This window comes from Mustela nivalis, assembly GCF_964662115.1.
Source record: "Mustela nivalis genome assembly, chromosome: 7".
NCBI lineage: Eukaryota > Metazoa > Chordata > Mammalia > Carnivora > Mustelidae > Mustela > Mustela nivalis.
In genome coordinates this window covers 86,632,210-86,651,590 of record NC_139026.1, presented here as the reverse complement: position 1 = coordinate 86,651,590, position 19,381 = coordinate 86,632,210, and the positions used below count along the sequence as shown (strand labels likewise).

Genomic DNA, 19,381 nt, shown 5'->3' with positions numbered 1-19,381 from the left:
TTAAGAGTTTTTCATGGTTTTTCTCCCAGGTGACTTCCCATTCAGTTTTTCCTCCCTTTTCCTATGATCCTCTGCACTGTTTCTTATATTTCACATATAAGTGAAACCATATGATAATTTTCTTTCTCTGATTGACTTATTTTGCTTGGCATAATACCCTCCAGTTCCATCCATGTCAGTGTAAATGGTAAGTATTCATCCTTTTTAATAGCTGAGTAACATTCCATTGTATATATGTACCACATCTTTTTTATCCATTCCTCTGTCGATGGACATCTGGGCTCTTTCCATATTTTGGCTATTGTGGACATTGCTGCTATGAACATTGGAGTGCAGGTGCCTCTTCAGGTCACTGCATCTGTATCTTTGGGGTAAATACCCAGTAGTGCAACTGCTGGTAAGATAGCTCTATTTCCAACATTTTGAGGAACCTCCATGCTGTTTTCCAGAGTGGCTGCACCAGCTTGCATTCTCCCCAACAGTGTAGGAGGGTTACCCTTTCTCTGCATCCTCATCAGCATTTGTTGTTTCCTGATTTGTTAATTTTAGCCATTCTGTCTGGTGTGAGGTGGTATCTCATTGTAGTTTTGATTTGTATTTCCCTGATACTGAGTGATATGGAACATTTTTTCATGTGTCTTTTGATCATTTATATGTCTACTTTGGAAAAATGTCTGTTCATGTCTTCTGCCCATTTCCTGACTGCATTATTTGTTTTTTGGGTGATGAGTTTGATAAGTTCTTTATAGATCTTGGATACCAGCCCTTTATCTGATATGTCATTTGCAAATGTCTTCTCCCATTATGTAGGTTGTCTTACCCAGAAATGGACCCTCAATTGTATGGCCAACTAATCTTCGACAAAGCAAGAAAGAGTATCTGATGAAAAAAAGATAGTCTCCTTAATCTCATGAAACAAACGGAGGGTTGCTGGGGGGTGGGGGAGCCGGGTAGGGTGGCTGGGTTAGAGACACTGGGGATGGCATGTGCTAACATGAGTGCTGTGAAATTTGTAAGCCTGATGATTCACAGACTTGTACCCTGGGTCAAGTAATACATTATATGTTAACAAAAAGAAAAAAATAGAAAAAGAAAAAGGACAGTCTCTTTAATAAATGGTGCTGGGAAAATTGGACAGCCACATGCAGAAGAATGAACCTGGACCATCTCCTTACACCACACACAACGATAAACTCAAAATGGATGAAAGACCTCAATGTGAGACAGGAATCCATCAAAATCCTAGAGGAAAACCCATGCAGCAACCTCTGTGACCTTGCCCACAACAACTTCTTACTAGACATACCTCCAAAGGCAAAAAGAAGAATGAACTATGGGGACTTCATTAAGATAAAAAGCTTCTGCACAGCAAAGGAAACAGTCAAGAAAACCAAAAGGCTGGTGGTTATCTGCTTAATCAAAGAGAAGAGGGACTGCAGGGAGTATCAGATTACAAAAGTTTCCTCACATTTGTTTGAATCTACTCTTAATACTACTGTTGCAACATTCTTTTGGTGCTTATCATTAGTTCAATAGTAACTGTCAGTGAGATATGAAGGCAGTAGTAAACCCTTAAAGAATGTAGCAACCTGGGGTGCCTGGGTGGCTCAGTGGGTTAAAGCCTCTGCCTTTGGGTCAGGTCATGATTCCAGGGTCCTGGGGTGGAGCCCTGCATGGGTTTCCCCGCTCAGCAGGGAGCCTGCTTCTTCCTCTCTCTCTCCATCTCACTTCCTGCCTCTCTGCCTACTTGTGATCTCTGTCAAATAAATAAATAAATAAAAATCTTAAAAAAAAAAAAAAAAAAGAATGTAGCAACCAGCATGTGTTTGATCCTTACTGAAACTATGCAGACTGTAAATCCTCCTTCCTGACTAAGGGCCAACATTTTCCTGCTTCTGTCCCTCATCAATAACAAGTATTTTAGGGTGTCATTATTGTTAGACAGAAAATAGCATTGAAAAAGTATAAGTTATCACACTTAAAACAATCTATTTTGAGGAAAATCATAAATAGTAAAGAAAAATTTCTCAGAAGATACAAATTTGGTGAATTATATAACACGTACTGCATATTTCATAATGCATGCTAGAATATATGAAAAGGAAATTACTCCAAAACAATTGACTAGACCCCCTTGCATTCCCCAAGTGGGCTAAGTGGAAAAAACAAACCTCTTGAAGGAGGTTAATTGTTGCAGAGGGCTGCATTTTCCTGTCTTACCCTAGAAGGAGTGACATTTTCCCTCGTTTTGAAACTCTCAAGAAACAGAATCAATAGAGTTCTTTGTATCACCCAAATCACTTACCTGCTGATGGTGCTGACCTGAATTTTAGTGTTTTTGTCTATCTGCAAGGGCTTCTTCATTAAAGCACCAAAGCCCCCACAGACCCCAAGTTTATAACTTTTCTTTCCCTGAGATTCAACAGTTTTTGGTGAAATCTTACGGTTTTCATGCCTTTCTGTACATTTAATCCTAAAAAATAATCCAGTACACACACATTGTTTTATTCAGTGTCAATGAAACAGTAATACAGTGTCAATGAAACAGGAATAAATTATGATTAAAACTTTTAATCAAGATGAGTATATATTCCATTGATCAGCCTTTGAGCGGGATTTAATCTGAACCACCTTCACCTACCCTCGCCCTACCCTCAAGGTTATCAGTGTGGCTCTTTCTTAAGCTCTTCTGTGGTGTCTTTTAGCATCTAAAACAATGGGCCATCAGGAAGATTGTAGTAACAACTCAACAGATATCTTGAAGCCTGTAGTTCTTTCCTTATTGATCATCTCTTTGTAGCTTGCTACCTGTGTCGTTACAAACATTTTCCCAAGGTTCTTTTCAGAGCTGCTTTTTTATTTTCCTTTGTTTTTCAGGCTGTAGATGAGGGGATTCACTAGAGGAGTGACCACACCATATTGTATAGAGAAGATCAGCTCCAGATCCTGAGGTTGGCATTAGATGATGGGGGAAAGCCGAGCCATGGAAGAAGCTCACTGCAGTGAGGTGGGAGGAACAAGTGGAGAAGGCCTTGCTTCTGCCTGCGGTGGAGCTGATGCTCAGGATGGTGGAGACAATGTGCACATAGGAGATGAAGATAAGGAAGAATGTACCAAAATCATGTAGGAGTGTGGAACAGACCGGGTCGGTGAGGTTGGCAGAGACGTCAGAGCAGGACAAAGGGAAGAGGGAGGGCAGCTCACAGCTGTAGTGATGGATGGTATGGGCCGCACAGAAGTTCAAGTTCATAGCCAAGAGGATGTTGGTAAGTTTATCCAGGAAACTCAGGGTCCATGAAGCCCATAACAGCCTCATATACAGCTGGCTGCTGACCATAGAGCAGAGGGTGACAGATGGCGGCATAGCAGTCATAGGCCACGGCAGAGAGCAGTAAAATTTCTTTTTCCTGCAATGGCAACTGCAAAGAAGGCTTGAGTCATGCATCCCTCTATTGAAATGATTTCCTATTTATTTATTTATTTATTTATTTTAAGATGTTATTAATTTATTTGAGAGAGAGACAGTGAGAGACAGCATGAGAGAGGAGAGGTCTGAGGTGGAGAAGCAGACTCCCTGTGGAGCTGGGAGCCCAATTCGGGACTCAGTCCTGGGACTCTGGGATCATGACCTGAGCTGAAGACAGTTGCTTAACTAATTGAGCCTCCCAGGCGTCCCGATTTTTCCTTTTAGACAGGAGGTTCTCCTGAAGCTTGGACATAGTGACTGAAGAAAAGCAAAGATCCAGGAAGGAGAGGTGACTCAGGAAGAAGTATATGTATAATCAGCTCTGATCACCAGCAGCATTGGCAGGTTCCCCACTAGGGTCAGGAGGTAAATCCCCAGGGCAAAGAGCCGTGCTTGGACACTGAGGTCCGCAGGCAGCCCAAGAAGGATGAAATCAGTGATTGTGCTGTGGTTTCTCCAGGCCATTTAGAGAGCATGTTTCCTAGAAATAAATTGTTAGGGTACAGAGTCGACCACCTCTCAATTAGACAGAGAACACTCTCGATAATGCAAGTCACACAGCGAGGTTTATTTCCAGCTAGCTGGGGTCCAAGTATCCGCCTGTCACAGCGGGTTTCAACAAGGACCCTGAGCACTCAAAGCCAAGGGTTTATATAGCATTTTAAAGGCAGTTTTCCATAGCTACATACATATCTTGTGCCCCACTTTGACAGTTTAACTTTGTTTAACCTTTTGCCACCCCCGCATCACCTTGGCGCCATCCTGGCAGTTAAGTGAGATTTAGGTTTAGAAGAAATTTAACTTTATTTACATTTCCTTCTGCCTCCACCTCCTTCAGTTTTATGGTGGGGAGGGCGACTTTAGGCCTTGAGGAACTGAGCCATTTGTCTCTGGAAATTGGGCCATTGAAGAGATAGCCCTTTTTGTTGTAAATCACCAGGACATTTGCAAACCAGGGGAGACTCCTGTCTTGCAGGATTGTGATCTCTGCAAGTTAACTATTTGTTTTTCTTTAACATCTGGTCCCTATGGCGCCATCGCCTAACCGCCCTGGTGGTATATGATTAAGTTGTTTCTTAGGTTTTAGCTACTTTCTCTTATCTCAAGTTACTGCGCTGTTTGGGCTGGTTAGGGACACTCAGTAAAATGGTTTCCCGGCCTTCAGGATGGCCATTCTTATGCTAACCCACTCTTACAGTGCAAGGTGCCAGCTTTTGCTTTGCCAAGATGGCTGTACTTATGTCAGGGCTAGACTTGAGGTGAGTACAGCCTTGTTTTTCTTGGCCTCCACACCTGGAGCTGGTTTCCAGGACTTGTTTTTAAGTCCCCTGGGGGAAGGGGAGCAGGGACAGTAAAATAGGTCCTTACAAAATATAGAATGGACTCAAAACTTGTCTTGATTACACCCAGTTACAGAGTTAAGGACCCTTTTTTAGGTATATGTTCCTAATTATTTAGGTTTCACATATGCCTTTGTTGACTATCTAGAATCCCTTCTTCCCCATCTGGTATTTGGTTTCAAACTCACTGTGATATTTCCGTATAGCTGTTAATAATTCCGTATAGCATTGAAAGCCTGCAGAGGAAATTTGCGATTTTGTTCAGATCTAGTCCATGATCAGTTTATTCTGTGTCCTTCAACTGGACACTGGTTTATTAGCAGTGTTCTGGGCATATTTCATACATTGTAGCAGAGTTGCTAAGGGGCTGTTTCAGCATTTATCTTCTCTTCTCCATTTTCCAACCTGTTCTTGACCCATTTCAAAACCCTCCTAAGATTCATAATAGCTTAATAGTATCATTTTGTCTTTCCATAGCTTTTTATCACTGATAATACACATTAACATATAATGTTGATCCTTTGGGACAAGATTAAAAGATGATTGTGTGTGTGTGTGTGTGTGTGTGTGTGTGTGTGTGTGTGTATTTTTAAAAAGAAAACAGAGGCTCCATATGGCATCGCTTAGCTTAAGACCTCATGTCAGTATGCCAACACTTAACACATAACCTAACTCCTAACTGCAGTTTCAACTTCCCAGAAAGGTAAACTTCAGCCAGTCAGCATGGAGATTTCTTGGTCGACACTAAGAAATTTACTGGTAGCCCTCTTCTGTTCTCTTTAGGAAGGCAACTTTGCCTAAAACAATGGACTCTTTCCTAATAATTTCCTTTTTTCCACTTTCTCTCTCTACCTTTGAAAAACCTCCCCTTTGGAACTCCCCTCTACTTCTTAGAATGTTGCCTGATTCATGAATCAATTAACAAAACCAATTAGATCTTTAAAATTTACTCAGTTGATTTTTGTTACTTAAATATATGTGTGCATGTGCGTGTGTATATTACACAGATATCAAGTATACATTATACATATATATATCAAAGCACATTAAAGTTACTGAATAAAAACAAATCTGGTATCCTAGCGGAGTGTGGTGTGGTAGCTTAGAGAAAATGCTTTTGGGTATGCAGATTGTGTTCAGAAGGAGGTAATAAAAGGTTATCTTTGCATAGTATGCATGAGGTAGTGAGCTATTCCATTCAAGTGTGTACTCTTCAAAATTTTGTTGACATATTAACTCCTATTGTGCTTTTGTGAACTGCAGGATAAGAGATAGTCATGAACACCTAAAGGTTCCTTAGTGACTCTGCTGGGGTGGTTACAAAATATTATTATCTTGGATAATAATTCAGTCAAGACCAACAATTTCTAGTACTCAAGCAAGAGGCAAACAGGAAAATAGGTTGAAAATGATATAGAATGTTGAAATGGGCTGAAACATGTTTGCCTTATATGAAAATCCAAAGTTTGATCATTATAGCTGGAAAGAGAATGTTTTCCAAGAAGAAATGATAATTGGCAAAAATGGCTTAGACAAATATCTTTTAGGTAGAAAGTCAGTGGAGTTCTGCAGAGGGTGGTTTGTGGGCACCAGGTGGGCACATAAAGAAGGGGCATAAAGAAATGGGAGGCGTGAAGACAGACAAGAAGGACCCCAGGGCTTATGGTCCTCCAAAGTGGAAAGAGGTTATCATAGACCTTGTGTAGGGACATATTTCTCTATTTTGGTTTCATTTTAAATTCAGGGCAGAAGTCTTTCTTCATGATCAGTCCCAGGCACTGATGCAGTGAATTCCCTACATCCATACATATTCTGGGAAACACAGGTGTTCTGTTTTTCAGAACAGCTTCTGAAAGTTGACAGCTTCTCAGTGATCTCCCTCTCCAAACTGAATCCTTTCCCATCTCTACGTAGCACTATTTGCTCATACTGGGTCCTCTCCCTTTCCCCACCTCTCCTCTCTGCTCTCCTCATCATTCTAGCTTTATTCCCTTTTATGCCCCATTTTTATAGTAGGAGTGTTTTGTTTATATGTTTACTTGCTGTGAAAGGCAGAATTCTAAAGATGGCCATTTAAGATTCCTGCTCCGTAGTTCTTCAAACATGAATCCAGGGACTGCTGTGAAGGGATTTTGTAGATGTAATGAAAGTCCCAAATCAGTTGACCTTAAAATAAGAGATTATACAGGTGGGCCTAATCAGCTCTTTAGAAGCAGAGAGTTTTCTCCAGATGGTAGAAGAAGGGGACATGAGGGAGATTCAGAAAGTAAGAAGTGGGTGACACACTGTTTTGAAAATGGAGAGGACCATGTGGGAAGTGAAGGGGCCTCAATGAGGAGAAAATGATCCCCATTCAACAGCCAGCAAGGAAACAGGGACCACACACCTACATTTTCAAGGGGTCAAATTCTGTCAACAACCTGAACCTCCAGAGCCCGTGGAGAAGAGCCCAAGTGAGTCAGCACTTTGATTTTGGTCTAGTGAGACCCCAAACAGAGAGCTCAGTGGCATTTGCTTCACTTTCTGACCTAGAGAACTTCAAGGTAATAAATGGATGTTATTTTAATTTGCTAAAGCTTTGGTAACTTTTCATGGAAATAACAGAAAGCAATAGAGACTAGTATACCTAGTAAATTGTGACTTCATTCTATTGGCCACATTTTCTATTTCTGCCTATTTCCAGAGACCTTACCACAACCTATGACCCTTTCTTCTACCCCATTAACCCCAAGTCTTTGTTTCCCTTTTCTAGAGACCCAGAATCCACTATTCCTATGAAATCTTTCCCTACACAGATTAGTTCAAATTAAACATTCAGGACACAAAATATTTCAGGGTTTATCCTATTTGATTGATTTTAAAAAATGTGAATCATGAATTGACGTGTTGTTAAGTAAATCTATGAAGCTGAGAAAGTTTTCTGACTTATGTGCTCTGTGTCTAAATAGGATTGATTCTGAGCCATGGAAGACAAAATAGCTTCTAGCGCTTTCCTTGATAATTTTTAAAAAGGGAGAATCAGCAACGCACATTGTAACAGGCAACAAAACAGGAAATCAGGAACTTAATGTCAAACATGAGATTTCCTGCTGCAGTTCTATTTTATGTTTATTTCATGTTATATCTCTTCTGTGCCCAGACATTGTAAATATTTTATCATCATCTTTCTCAGAGCTTCTTTCACCTCCTTGTTCTTCCAGCTGTAGATGAGTGGATTCACCAGGGGAGTGATTACACTATACTGTATGGAAAGGATCAACTCCAGAGGTGAGCCTGAGGTTGGCATGAGATAGCGAACAATGGCTGAGCCGTAGAACAGTGTCACTGCAGTGAGGTGGGAGGAGCAGGTGGAGAAGGCTTTGCTTCTGCCTGTGGTGGAGCTGATGCTCAGGATGGTGGAGAGAATGCGAACATAAGAGAAGAAGATCAGGAGGCAGGTGCCAATGGCATGCAGAAGGGCAGAGCAGAGTAGCACTGCTGAGTTGGTGGAGACATCAGAGCAGGAGAGAGGGAAGAGGGAAGGCAGCTCACAGGAGTAGTGGTGGATGGTTTGAACCTCACAGAAGTCCATATTCAAAGCCAGGAGGATGTTCACGAGTGCATCCAGAAAGGCCACGACCCAAGAGCCCCATACCAACCTCTCGCATAGCTGTTTATTCATTACCTGTCCATAGAGCAGAGGGTGGCAGATGGCAGCATAGCGGTCATAGGCCATTACTGAGAGCAGGCAAGCCTCAATCCCTGTAGTGGCAAACACAAAGAAGACCTGAACCAGGCAGCCCTCTACTGAGATGGCTTTCCTTTGAGACAGGAGGTTCTCCAGCAGCTTGGGCACGGTGACTGAAGAATAGAAGAGGTCTTGGAAGGAGAGATGGCTCAGGAAGAAGTACATGGGTGTGTGGAGGTTAGAATTTGTATGGATCACAAGTATTATCATCAGGTTCCCCAGCAGAGTGAGAAGGTAAATTATCAGGAACAGAAAAAAGAGCAGAACCTGGACATGGGGGTCAGCAGACAGCCCAAGAAGGATGAACTCTGTGATGCTGCTGTGATTCATTGAGGCCATTTATGGTCACTGTTCTTTAGAGAAAAATTAGGAAGGGGATTGAAATCTCTTCCAGTTTCCAGAAGGCATCACTCTTTCCTATTTATTCTCTATATCTTTCCCTATATATTCCTTCTTGCCTGGTCTGATCTCCATTTTCAATAGCCCTCACATCCGCCTTCAGTAGTTCCATGGAGTCCTTCTTTCTGGCCCTCTGCTGTGCTGTCTCTGAGCTCTGGATCAGCCCCACTGGGGACTTTTCCATAATAAAGCTAATATGCAAGGGTATGATTGACTGTGCAGGCCTACCAGAGAACTTCCCCATGACTAAATTACACAATCCTTTAGCTGGGTCCTTGTATTCCACCACATTTATCATCTTTTAGGAATTCCAGAAGATATCCTGAGGAGGTTGAGGCAGATCTTGGCTCACCTCTATTACCTCGTCTTTATTCCCTTCTTCAAAACTCTCCATGGTTCATTAACTAATTAATTAACAATAATGCTAATTATGTTAATGCTAATAATGATAATTAACAATAGCAGAGTTGTGTTTGTGTAGCAGTTTGTCTTGCACAAATGACTTCCACCCATATTTTCCACTGTGTGTGTGTGTGTGTATGTGTGTGTGTTTGTACAGAGGATATTGAAAAAGACTGAACTCATTTCATAGGTGAGCACGGTGATCCTAGAACATGTCTAGATCCCTACACCAATCTTTGAAAAACAAGGAACTGAATGCTGCATTTGGTTGTAGGAATAGAGATCGTCTGGTATATAACCTGCTTAGAGAAAAAGCCAAACTCCCTGGTTTGGATTTCAAAGCGTTAATCACCCAAGGTTCTCTAGATGCTCTACTGCTGAGGTCAGGTAGCTTTGCTTGTTCCCCATCACTCCTGTTTTCTCTCATTTGACTTAGGCTGATGTATTTTGTGTTCCTATTGATTGATTTATATCTTATATACCTTGGAATTCCCACCTTATTTATCACCTATTCCATGAGTTTTTCTTTGATTACTCCCTTCTCCATTCTCACATAAATCTCTGGGAAAATCATCACGAACCACATTTTTGCAGATGATGAAAATAAAGCTAAATAAGCTAATTCAAGATTCTAATTAATCTCTAATCTAAGATCTTAAAACCTCATCTGCTTCCCTTTTCTGCGTAATATTTCATCAACACACCGTAAGCTTTGCCATTTTTTTGTATTCCTAGTTTGAGTATTATTTCTTGTGTCTACAATGAGAGTGCAGTTTCATGGAGCGTGGGAATGATTTTCGAACTCACCCCCCCATCAATATCTAATAGGCCTTAAGTAAATCATTGTTAACTAACCCTAACAAAAATTGTTTGCTAAGACTAACAAAAAATTGTTTGTTAAACAAAAATTATTTGTTAACTGACCTTAACAAAAATTAAGAAAACTGAACATATTATGTAGTAAAAACTCTTGGAGATTATCTACATGTCTAGAGAGCCAACTTCAAGTTGTAGTCAAGGGCAAAGCTTTAAGGGGGCCTGGAGTTAGAAGAGAAAGGGAAGAGATGAAATACTTACCTCCTTTTTGCTATAACAGACTGACAGAGGCCTTATTCTTTTTGAAATTGCAAAAACCTACAGATCTCTGCTTCAGAGAGATCACCCTACACTTTGTTTAAATGTACAATATCCATCCATCCATCCATCCATGTTATTGAATAAACATTTTTGAGTGTCTGTTTACTCTAAGGTACTGTGTTGTGCATGCAGTTGAAGACAATTCTCCATTGCATTTTTCTTGACTCTTGCATGGATGCACTTACCTGAGTATTATCTGAGTTTAACTAATCCCCCTAGGCTGTTTCTTCCTCATCAGATGCAACCTGTGGTTGTACATTCGGACTCAACCTTTCTTCAGATCCTCATGAGTGCTTTACTACCTGTTAGAGTATTCGAATCTGCCTCTTGAACTCCAAATCTTTCCTGGGATCTCTACCTTTTATGTCTACCACACAAATCTAATCTTGATGCATCTCACAGAACTTTCAATAAAAGGTATAACCTTGCTCTGAAGGTAAGTTTCCCAGTCTTTGAACTTCCTCTCCACCTTATTCCACCCCCGCTACCAGGCCTATCAAATATACACCTTCCAAACTCTAAGCCCTGATTTAGAATATGTATCTGAATTATCTATGAGTTCTGTCCAGGGTGTAATCTGTAGTCCAGAGGGTTGGTCCAAACTAATGAAGATTCAGCAATGAAGAATAACTACCTGCAAAAGTCAGTTTTATCTTTGAGTCCATAAAACTCTTAAAATATTTTTGACACATTGCTTTTTATAAATCTATTGTCTAACTTAAACCCATTCAACAAAAATGCCAGTAAATTTTACAAATCATAGTTTTGTCTTTTAAAAACTAGGAACATAATAGAATTATTTTCTGATAATCAAACAACAATACTAAATCTGAGTTGTATGAGCTGTTAGCTTGTAATTTGTTTTAATGTTTAGCTTAAAAAAAAGCCAAAACCAACCACATGCTAATATATGTCACACAAGTTTCTCAGACTTGCCCTTTTCCTCACTCTATGTCAGTATTTTTGTTTCTTCACTGACATACAGAATGCTGCCATATCAGGTATTAAGTTACTCATTCTAAACTGTCCTATCCTGCTCATTTTAGGAGTCACGTTGGAAGGAAGGCTGATGATATTTATTATCCCCTAGCAAGTCCATAAAATACCTTTTCAAAAAAAATATTTTATTTATTTATTTGAGAGAGTGAGAGAGTGCACAAGTGGGGGAGGGTCAGAGGCAGAGGGAAAAGCAGACTCTCTGCTGAGCAGGGACCTCCCCACCCCTGGAAAAGGCGAATTCTTATATGCCTGAGCCACCTGGGTGCCTCCATAAAATAAAGTACTTTTGAAAGTGAACAACTTCTCTGGATTTTATAATAAGAAAAAACACTGTGAACAAAATTCATTCATGTCAAGACTGTGAACATATTTAAGAATCTGGAATTTAGTATCCAAATGAGAGAAATTGGCCTAGTTCTATGCTTACTCTTTATTGATCTGGTTATAAGGACCAATTCTTAGCATGAAAATACTCTAGCACCTTCAGAGGATATTAGAGAAGCTGCTCATTATGGATCCAAAACCTGAAAACTTTTATCTTGGAATGGAAACACCACAGTCTATCATGGAGACAGCTGCATCATGTGACATTATGACCCACCTCACCCCAAGTTCAAAGCACAGATCTTCTGACAACTGATAGCCTTCTTTCAAAGTAGGACAATGTCATTATGTTAATCTTTAAGGAAATGATAAAATGCTAATATCAAAATTTTCTCACTTACCTCCAAGAAGAAGCACAGTGAATTCAGTTCAGCCCAAAGTTTGAGTGAGTGGTTCCAGATCTAAACCTGGCTGTGAATGTAGGGAGTCATGAGGCAGTTCCTGAGAAGGGGGAGGTAGGAAGAAGAGCTCAAGGGATTCTCCCAAGGCTTTTTACCAATTTCCCTTGAACTATACACAAAACAAAAGCAAACTCATTTAACATTCCATACTGTTTTTTCAAAGACCATCTTAGCAGAAGTAGAATAGTTGAAGTCAAGTAACATAAATATTCACCATCTTCCTTTCTACTGAAATTTCTTTTTTTTTTTTTTAAAGATCTTATTTATTTATTTATTTGAGAGAGAGTGACATCACAGAGGGAGAGGGAGGAGCAGACTTGACACTGAGTGGAGAGCCCAACGGATCCTGGATGCCAGGATCCTGGGATCATGACCTGAGCCGAAGGCAGTTGCTTAACCCACTGAGCACCTCAAGCACTCTCTCCTGAAATGTCAACATTAGAGATTGCTTTTACCAGATTGAGTTTGTGTCTAAAGTAAAATTAGACAATTTTTTAAAAAAAATTAGACAATTTTGACAAGGGTCACACATTGAGACAGTTATCAAGTCTTTAGATCTAATGAGACCACCAGTGTTTTCCAAGGTGACAACTAGTTAAAGACCAATAATCAAGACATGAGACTTACGTCAATAGGTGCCTGATACTTGTCATGGTATAGTTTAACTCAGAAGATATTGAGGTCTTTAATTAAATAATTGCTAAGTGAGGTTAGGAGGAGTGAAAGCTGAAATGCTTCAGTACTTACCGAAGGGACTTGACGACCAGACTGAATTGTTATAAATAGGTCTCCCATTGTTCTTTAATTATTTCAGCAGGGATCATATTGGGCATGGGTAATAACAGCAGAAAAATGAATATTCTGCACACAAAGGACTGAGGACCTGGGAAAAGAAAGGGTACCTAAGGGATCCAATATTTTCTGCCAAAATTCATGTATTTCCCTTTCCTAATGATTAATATTATTAATTGAGCAAACATTGACCTCCTCATTACCTAATAAGAGAACTTGAGGACAAAAGCCCAGTAGAACATACTGAGAAATACAGACATAGTTTCGGGAGAGTTAACAGGCAAAGTTCTCTTCGTTGTGTGGAATTGAGGTGAGAAAGTGTAAAGAAGTGTCTCAGAGATCCAGAGAGAGAAGGCTCAATGATAGATGTTAATAAAACTATAAATCAACTGGAAAGCATTCAGAAAAAACTTTCAGAAAAATCAGAGAAAATACTACCATATTCTGGTACAGAAGACATTTTGTAGCTTTTTTCCTAGGTAGATCTTATCTGAGTTTCCAAGAACTTACACTTCAATGAAATAACTCTAGGAAAAACAGCAACTTTTACTTTTCCAGTTGGGAATCACAGGAAGACAGAATGCTTAGATATAGATTGTCCTGAAGTATTGGTTATCCGTGTCTCAACTGGCCACACTAAAAAGATTTTTGAATCCTCAGTAAGTGCAGTTTGGTGAGAAATTTCTTTCAGATTGTCTCAGGCCTCGTTCCTTGATGTCTCTTCATTTAGTTTCTCTGTGACTAAATATTGTGTTCAAGAGAGTAAATCTCAGCTCTAACTTCTCAGAAAAGCAGTTATAGTTCATGCGGTTGGTTTATTGGCTGACTGAACCTGGGCACTCAAGAGAAAGATGGAAAAATAGCCTTTATTCCCTGGAGTTAGAGCCTGAACTACATGAGCCAATTAGGGAAGTTGTATTTTCTAAGAGAGCAGGAGATGACCTCAGATGTTGGCTTCAGAACTTGACTTAGAAATCTTACTGGAAACTCTTGGGTGAGAACTCCTGGTGTTTTGTCTTTACTTCCTCCGTCTCTGCCTCTCTCTCTTCCTTCCTTCTTGACTTTTCAGCATTATTGAGTTATAATTGAAAAAATAAAATTTTATTATTTATTTATTTATTTTTTGAAAAATAAAATTGTATATATTTAAAATGTACAGTGTGGTGATTTAACATATGTATGCTTTGTGAAATGATTACCACAATTAGATTTTTTTTTTTAAATCTTATTCTTTTGAGAGAGAGAAAGGGAGTGTGCATGTGTGCATGAACCTTGGTGGGTGGGAGGTGAGGGAGAGGGACAAGCAGATTCCTTGCTGAGCAGGAAGCCCACTTCAGGGCTGGATCCCAGGAACTAGCAATCATGACTTAAGCTGAAGTCAGACATCTAACTGACTGGGCTTCCTGACCAGGCACCCAGACCACAGTCAGATTACTTAGTACACCCATCACCTTACATAGTTACGTGTATGGTGAAAATGCTTATGGTCTACTTACAGCAAAAATTTTTTTCCTTTTTTAAAAAAATTATTTTATTTATTTCAGCATAACAGTATTCATTGTTTTTGCACCACACCTAGTGCTCCATGCAATCTGTGCCCTCTCTAAAACTCACCACCTGGTTCCCCCAACCTCCCACCCCAAGCCCCTTCAAACCCCTCAGATTGTTTTTCAGAGTTCATAGTATCTCATGGTTCACCTCTCCTTCCAATTTCCCTCAACTCCCTTCTCCTCTCCATCTCCCCTTGTCCTCCAATGCTATTTGTTATGCTCCACAAATAAGTGAAACCATATGATAATTGACTCTCTCTTCTTGACTTATTTCACTCAGCATAATCTCTTCCAGTCCCGTCCACGTTGCTACAAAAGTTGGGTATTCATCCTTTCCAATGGAGGCATAAAACTCCATAGTGTATAATGGACCACATATTCCTTATCCATTCGTCTGTTGAGGGGCATCTTGGTTCTTTCCACAGTTTGGCGATTGTGGCCATTGCTGCTATGAACATTGGGCCTTCTTTTCACTACATCTGTATCTTTGGGGTAAATACCCAGGAGTGCAATTGCAGGGTCATAGGGAAGCTCTATTTTTAATTTCTTGAGGAATCTTCACACTGTTCTTCAAAGAGGCTGCACCAACTTGCATTCCCACCAACAGTGTAAGAGGGCTCCCCTTTCTCCACATCCCCTCCAATACATGTTGTTTCCTGTCTTGCTAATTTTGGCCATTCTAACTGGCATAAGGTGGTATCTCAATGTGGTTTTAATTTGAATCTCCCTGATGGCTAGTGATGATGAACATTTTCTCATGTGTCTAATAGCTATTTGTGTGTCTTCATTGGAGAAGTGTCTGTTCATATCTTCTGCCCATTTTTTTTTATATGATTGTCTGTTTTGTGTGTGTTGAGTTTGAGGAGTTCTTTATAGATCCTGGATATCAACCTTTTGTCTGTACTATCATTTGCAAATAATTTCTCCCATTCCGTGGGTTGCCTCTTTGTTTTGTTGACTGTTTCCTTTGCTGTGCAGAAGCTTTTGATCTTGATGAAGTCCCAAAAGTTCATCTTCGCTTTTGTTTCCTTTGCCTTTGGAGACATATCTTGAAAAAAGTTGCTGTGACTGATATCGAAGAGATTACAGCCTATGTTCTCCTCTAGGGTTCTGAAGGATTCCCGTCTCACGTTGAGGTCTTTTTATCCCTTTTGAGTTTATCTTTGTGTATGGTGTAAGAGAATGGTCGAGTTTCATTCTTCTACATATAGCTGTCCAGTTTTCCCAGCACCATTTATTGAAGAGACTGTCTTTTTTCCACTGTATATTTTTTCCTGTTTTGTCAAAGATTATTTGAACGTAGAGTTGAGGGTCCATATCTGGGCTCTCTACTCTGTTCCACTGGTCTATGTGTCTGTTTTTATGCCAGTACCATGCTACTTACAGCAAATTTTAAGTACACGACAGAATATTATTAATTATAGTCATCATGCTGAACATTAGATCCCCAAAGATTATTCATCTTCTTATTTTAAAAAATTATTTTTTTATTATATTATGTTATTCACCATACTGTACTTCATTAGTTTTTTATATAGTGTTCCATGATCCATTGTTTAACACCCAGTGCTCATTGCAACACATGCCCTCCTTAATACCCATCACTAGGCCTACACATTCCCCCACCTCCCTCCCCTCTGAAACCCTCAGTTTGTTTCCTGGAGTCCATAGTCTCTCATGGTTCATTCTCCCCACCCCCCCACCGATTACCCTGCTTCATTTTCCCTTTCCTTCTCCTAATGTCCTGCATGCTATTCTTTATGTTCCATATGATAATTGCCTTTCTCTGCTTGACTTATTTCACTTAGCATAATCTCCTCCAGTTCCATACAAGTCAATGCAAATGATGGGTATTCATCCTTTCTGATGGCTGAGTAGTATTCCATTGTATACATGAGCCACATCTTCTTTATCCATTCATCTGTTGAAAGGCATCTCAACTCCCACAGTTTGGCTATTGTGGACATTGCTGCTATGAACACTGGGGTGCGTGTGCTATTCTTATTTAAAAAAAATTGTTTTATTTATTTTTTTTATTTTTTAATTTTTTATTTTTTATTAACATATATTTTTATCCCCAGGGGTACAGGTCTGTGAATCACCAGGTTTACACACTTCACAGCACTCACCAAAGCACATACCCTCCCCAATGTCCATAATCCTACCCCCTTCTCCCAAACCCCCTCCCTCCAGCAACCCTCAGTTTGTTTTGTGAGATTAAGAGTCACTTATAGTTTGTCTCCCTCCCAATCCCATCTTGTTTCATTTATTCTTCTCCTACCCGCTTAAGCCTCCATGTTGCATCACCACTTCCTCATATCAGGGAGATCATATGATAGTTGTCTTTCTCTGCTTGACTTATTTCACTAAGCATGATACGCTCTAGTTCCATCCATGTTGTCGCAAATGGCAAGATTTCATTTCTTTTGATGGCTGCATAGTATTCCATTGTGTATATATACCACATCTTCTTGATCCATTCATCTGTTGATGGACATCTAGGTTCTTTCCATAGTTTGGCTATTGTGGACATTGCTGCTATAAACATTCAGGTGCATGTGCCCCTTTGGATCACTACATTTGTATCTTTAGGGTAAATGCCCAATTGCTGGGTCATAGGGCAGATCTATTTTCAACATTTTGAGGAACCTCCATGCTGTTTTCCAGAGTGGCTGCACCAGCTTGCATTCCCACCAACAGTGTACGGCATCAGGGAAATACAAATCAAAACCACAATGAGATATCACCTCACACCAGTCAGAATGGCTAAAATCAACAAGTCAGGAAATGACAGATGCTGGCGAGGATGCGGAGAAAGGGGAACCCTCCTACACTGTTGGTGGGAATAAAAAAATTGTTTTAAATTTAAAAATTATTTATTTATTTATTTATTTATTTATTTAATTTAAAGAGAAAGAGAGCATGAGAAGGGAGGATTAGAGGGAGAAGAAGAGAGAGAATGCTAAGCAGGCTTCATGCTCAGTGTGGAGCTTGATGTGAAGGTCCATCTCATGATACTGAGATCATGACATCATTACCTGAGCTGAAATCAAGAGTTGGGCACTTAACAGACACAGCCATTCTGTTGCCTAGAGAGCTTAGTCATCTTATAACTGAAGGCTTGCACACTTTGCCTAGTCTCTTCTCATCCTCCCACCCCCAACCCCTACTGACCACCATTTACCATTCTATTTTTGCTTCTCTACGTTTGGTATTTATTTATTTATGTCCACATATTAGTGAGATCATAAAGTATTTGTCTTTTTAATTTCATTAGTATATTGTCCTTTAGATTCATCCATGTTTTTGCAAATGGCAGGATCTCCTTCTTTCTCATGGCATGTATTCCGCTGCATAGATATACCACATCTTTATCCATTCATCCATTGATGTACCTTTAAGTTGTTTCCTTGTTTGCTATTGGGAATAATGTTGTAATGAACATGGGAGTATGGATATTTCTTCAAGATACTAATTTTGTTTCTTTTGGATATGTACCCAAAGTGGAATTGCTGGATCATTTTGTAGTTCTTCTTTTTTTTTAAAATCAATTTTATTTATTTATTTATCTGAAAGAGAGAGAGCACATGAGCATGGGGAGTAGCAGAGGGAGAAGCAGACTCCCGTTGAGCAAGGAGCCCAATGTGGGACTCAATCCCAGGACTCTGGGACCATGACCTGAGCCAAAAGCAGATCTTAACTAACGAAGCCACCTATGAGCCCCCCATTTGGTAGCTGTATTTTTAATTTTTTGAGGAACCTCCATACTGTTTCCCCTAATGGTGGTAACCAATTACATTCCCACCAACAGTGTCCCAAGGGTTCCCTTTTCTCCACATCTTGGCCAACACATACCTATTGTCTTTTTGATCATAGCTGTTCTAATAGGTGTGAGGTGGTATCTCATTTTTTTTGATTTTCATTTCCATAATAATTAATGATGTTGAGCATGTTTTCATGTACCGATTGACTATTAGAATGTCTTTGGGAAAATGTCTGTTCAACTAATTTTCTCATTTTAAAAAATTGGTTTATTTTTATTGTTGTTGAGTTGGCTAAGTTCCTTATATATTTTGGATATTAACTCCATGACAGTCAGTTAAATGCTTTGCAAGCACGTCTCTAATCCTGTAAATTGCCTTTTCTTTTTGTTGGTTGTTTCCTCTGATGTACAGGATCTTTTAAATTTGATAGTCCCATTTACTTTTGCTTTCATTGTTTATGCTTTTGGTGTCATATCCACCCTAAAAAATTATTGCCAAGAGCAAATCAAAGAGCTTTATCCCTATGTTTTCTTCTAGGAGTTTTATGGTTACAGGTCTCATGGTCTTATGTTTAGGATCTTAATCTATTTTAAGTAGTTTTTGTGGGTGGTATAAGAGAGGGGTGTAGTTTTATTCTTTTGCATGTGGATATCCAGTTTTCCCAGCACCATTTGTCAGAGCCTATCCTTTCTGTATTGTGTGATCTTGTGCTCTTGCAAAGGTTAGTTGACTTGATATATATGGGTTTATTTATGAACTCTTGATTTTGTTCCATTGGTCTATGTGTCTAATTTTTATGTCAATGTCATACTGTTTTAATTACTATAGCTTTGTTATAGCTTGAAATTAGGAACGTAATGCCTCCAGTTTGCTTTTCTTTTTCAAGATGGCTTTGACTATTTGGGGTCTTTTATGGTTCCATAAAAATTTTTAGGGATTTAAGAAATCTATATCTGTGAAAAATGCTGTTGGAATTTTGATAGGGATTACACAGAATCTGTAGCTAGCTTTGGGTAATAT

At 39.6% G+C, this 19,381-nt stretch overlaps 1 protein-coding gene and 1 pseudogene across 3 annotated transcripts in view; both read right to left on the bottom strand.

The window, feature by feature from the left end:
• Positions 1–2,816: 2,816 nt before the first annotated feature.
• On the bottom strand, positions 2,817–3,931 carry LOC309869669 (olfactory receptor 8S1-like; annotated as a pseudogene). The gene is made up of 2 exons: positions 3,684–3,931; positions 2,817–3,465 (listed from the first exon to the last, which is right to left on the bottom strand). The product of its transcript is annotated as an olfactory receptor 8S1-like (transcript).
• A 3,424-nt stretch (positions 3,932–7,355) lies between these two features.
• LOC309869664 (olfactory receptor 8S1-like) overlaps positions 7,356–19,381 on the bottom strand; it is a gene marked incomplete at its 5' end in the record, with an annotated part of 54,406 nt that continues 42,380 nt past the window's right edge. Inside the window, 2 exons of one of the 2 annotated variants that reach the window (XM_082741098.1) lie at positions 7,356–8,886; positions 12,196–12,295. In XM_082741098.1, coding sequence (XP_082597224.1) covers positions 7,925–8,872 — 948 coding nt within the window. In that variant the 3' untranslated portion in view covers positions 7,356–7,924. Of the gene's footprint in view, positions 8,887–12,195; positions 12,296–19,381 lie in introns of those variants that run through there. The other variant, XM_082741099.1, reaches the window with a different exon arrangement.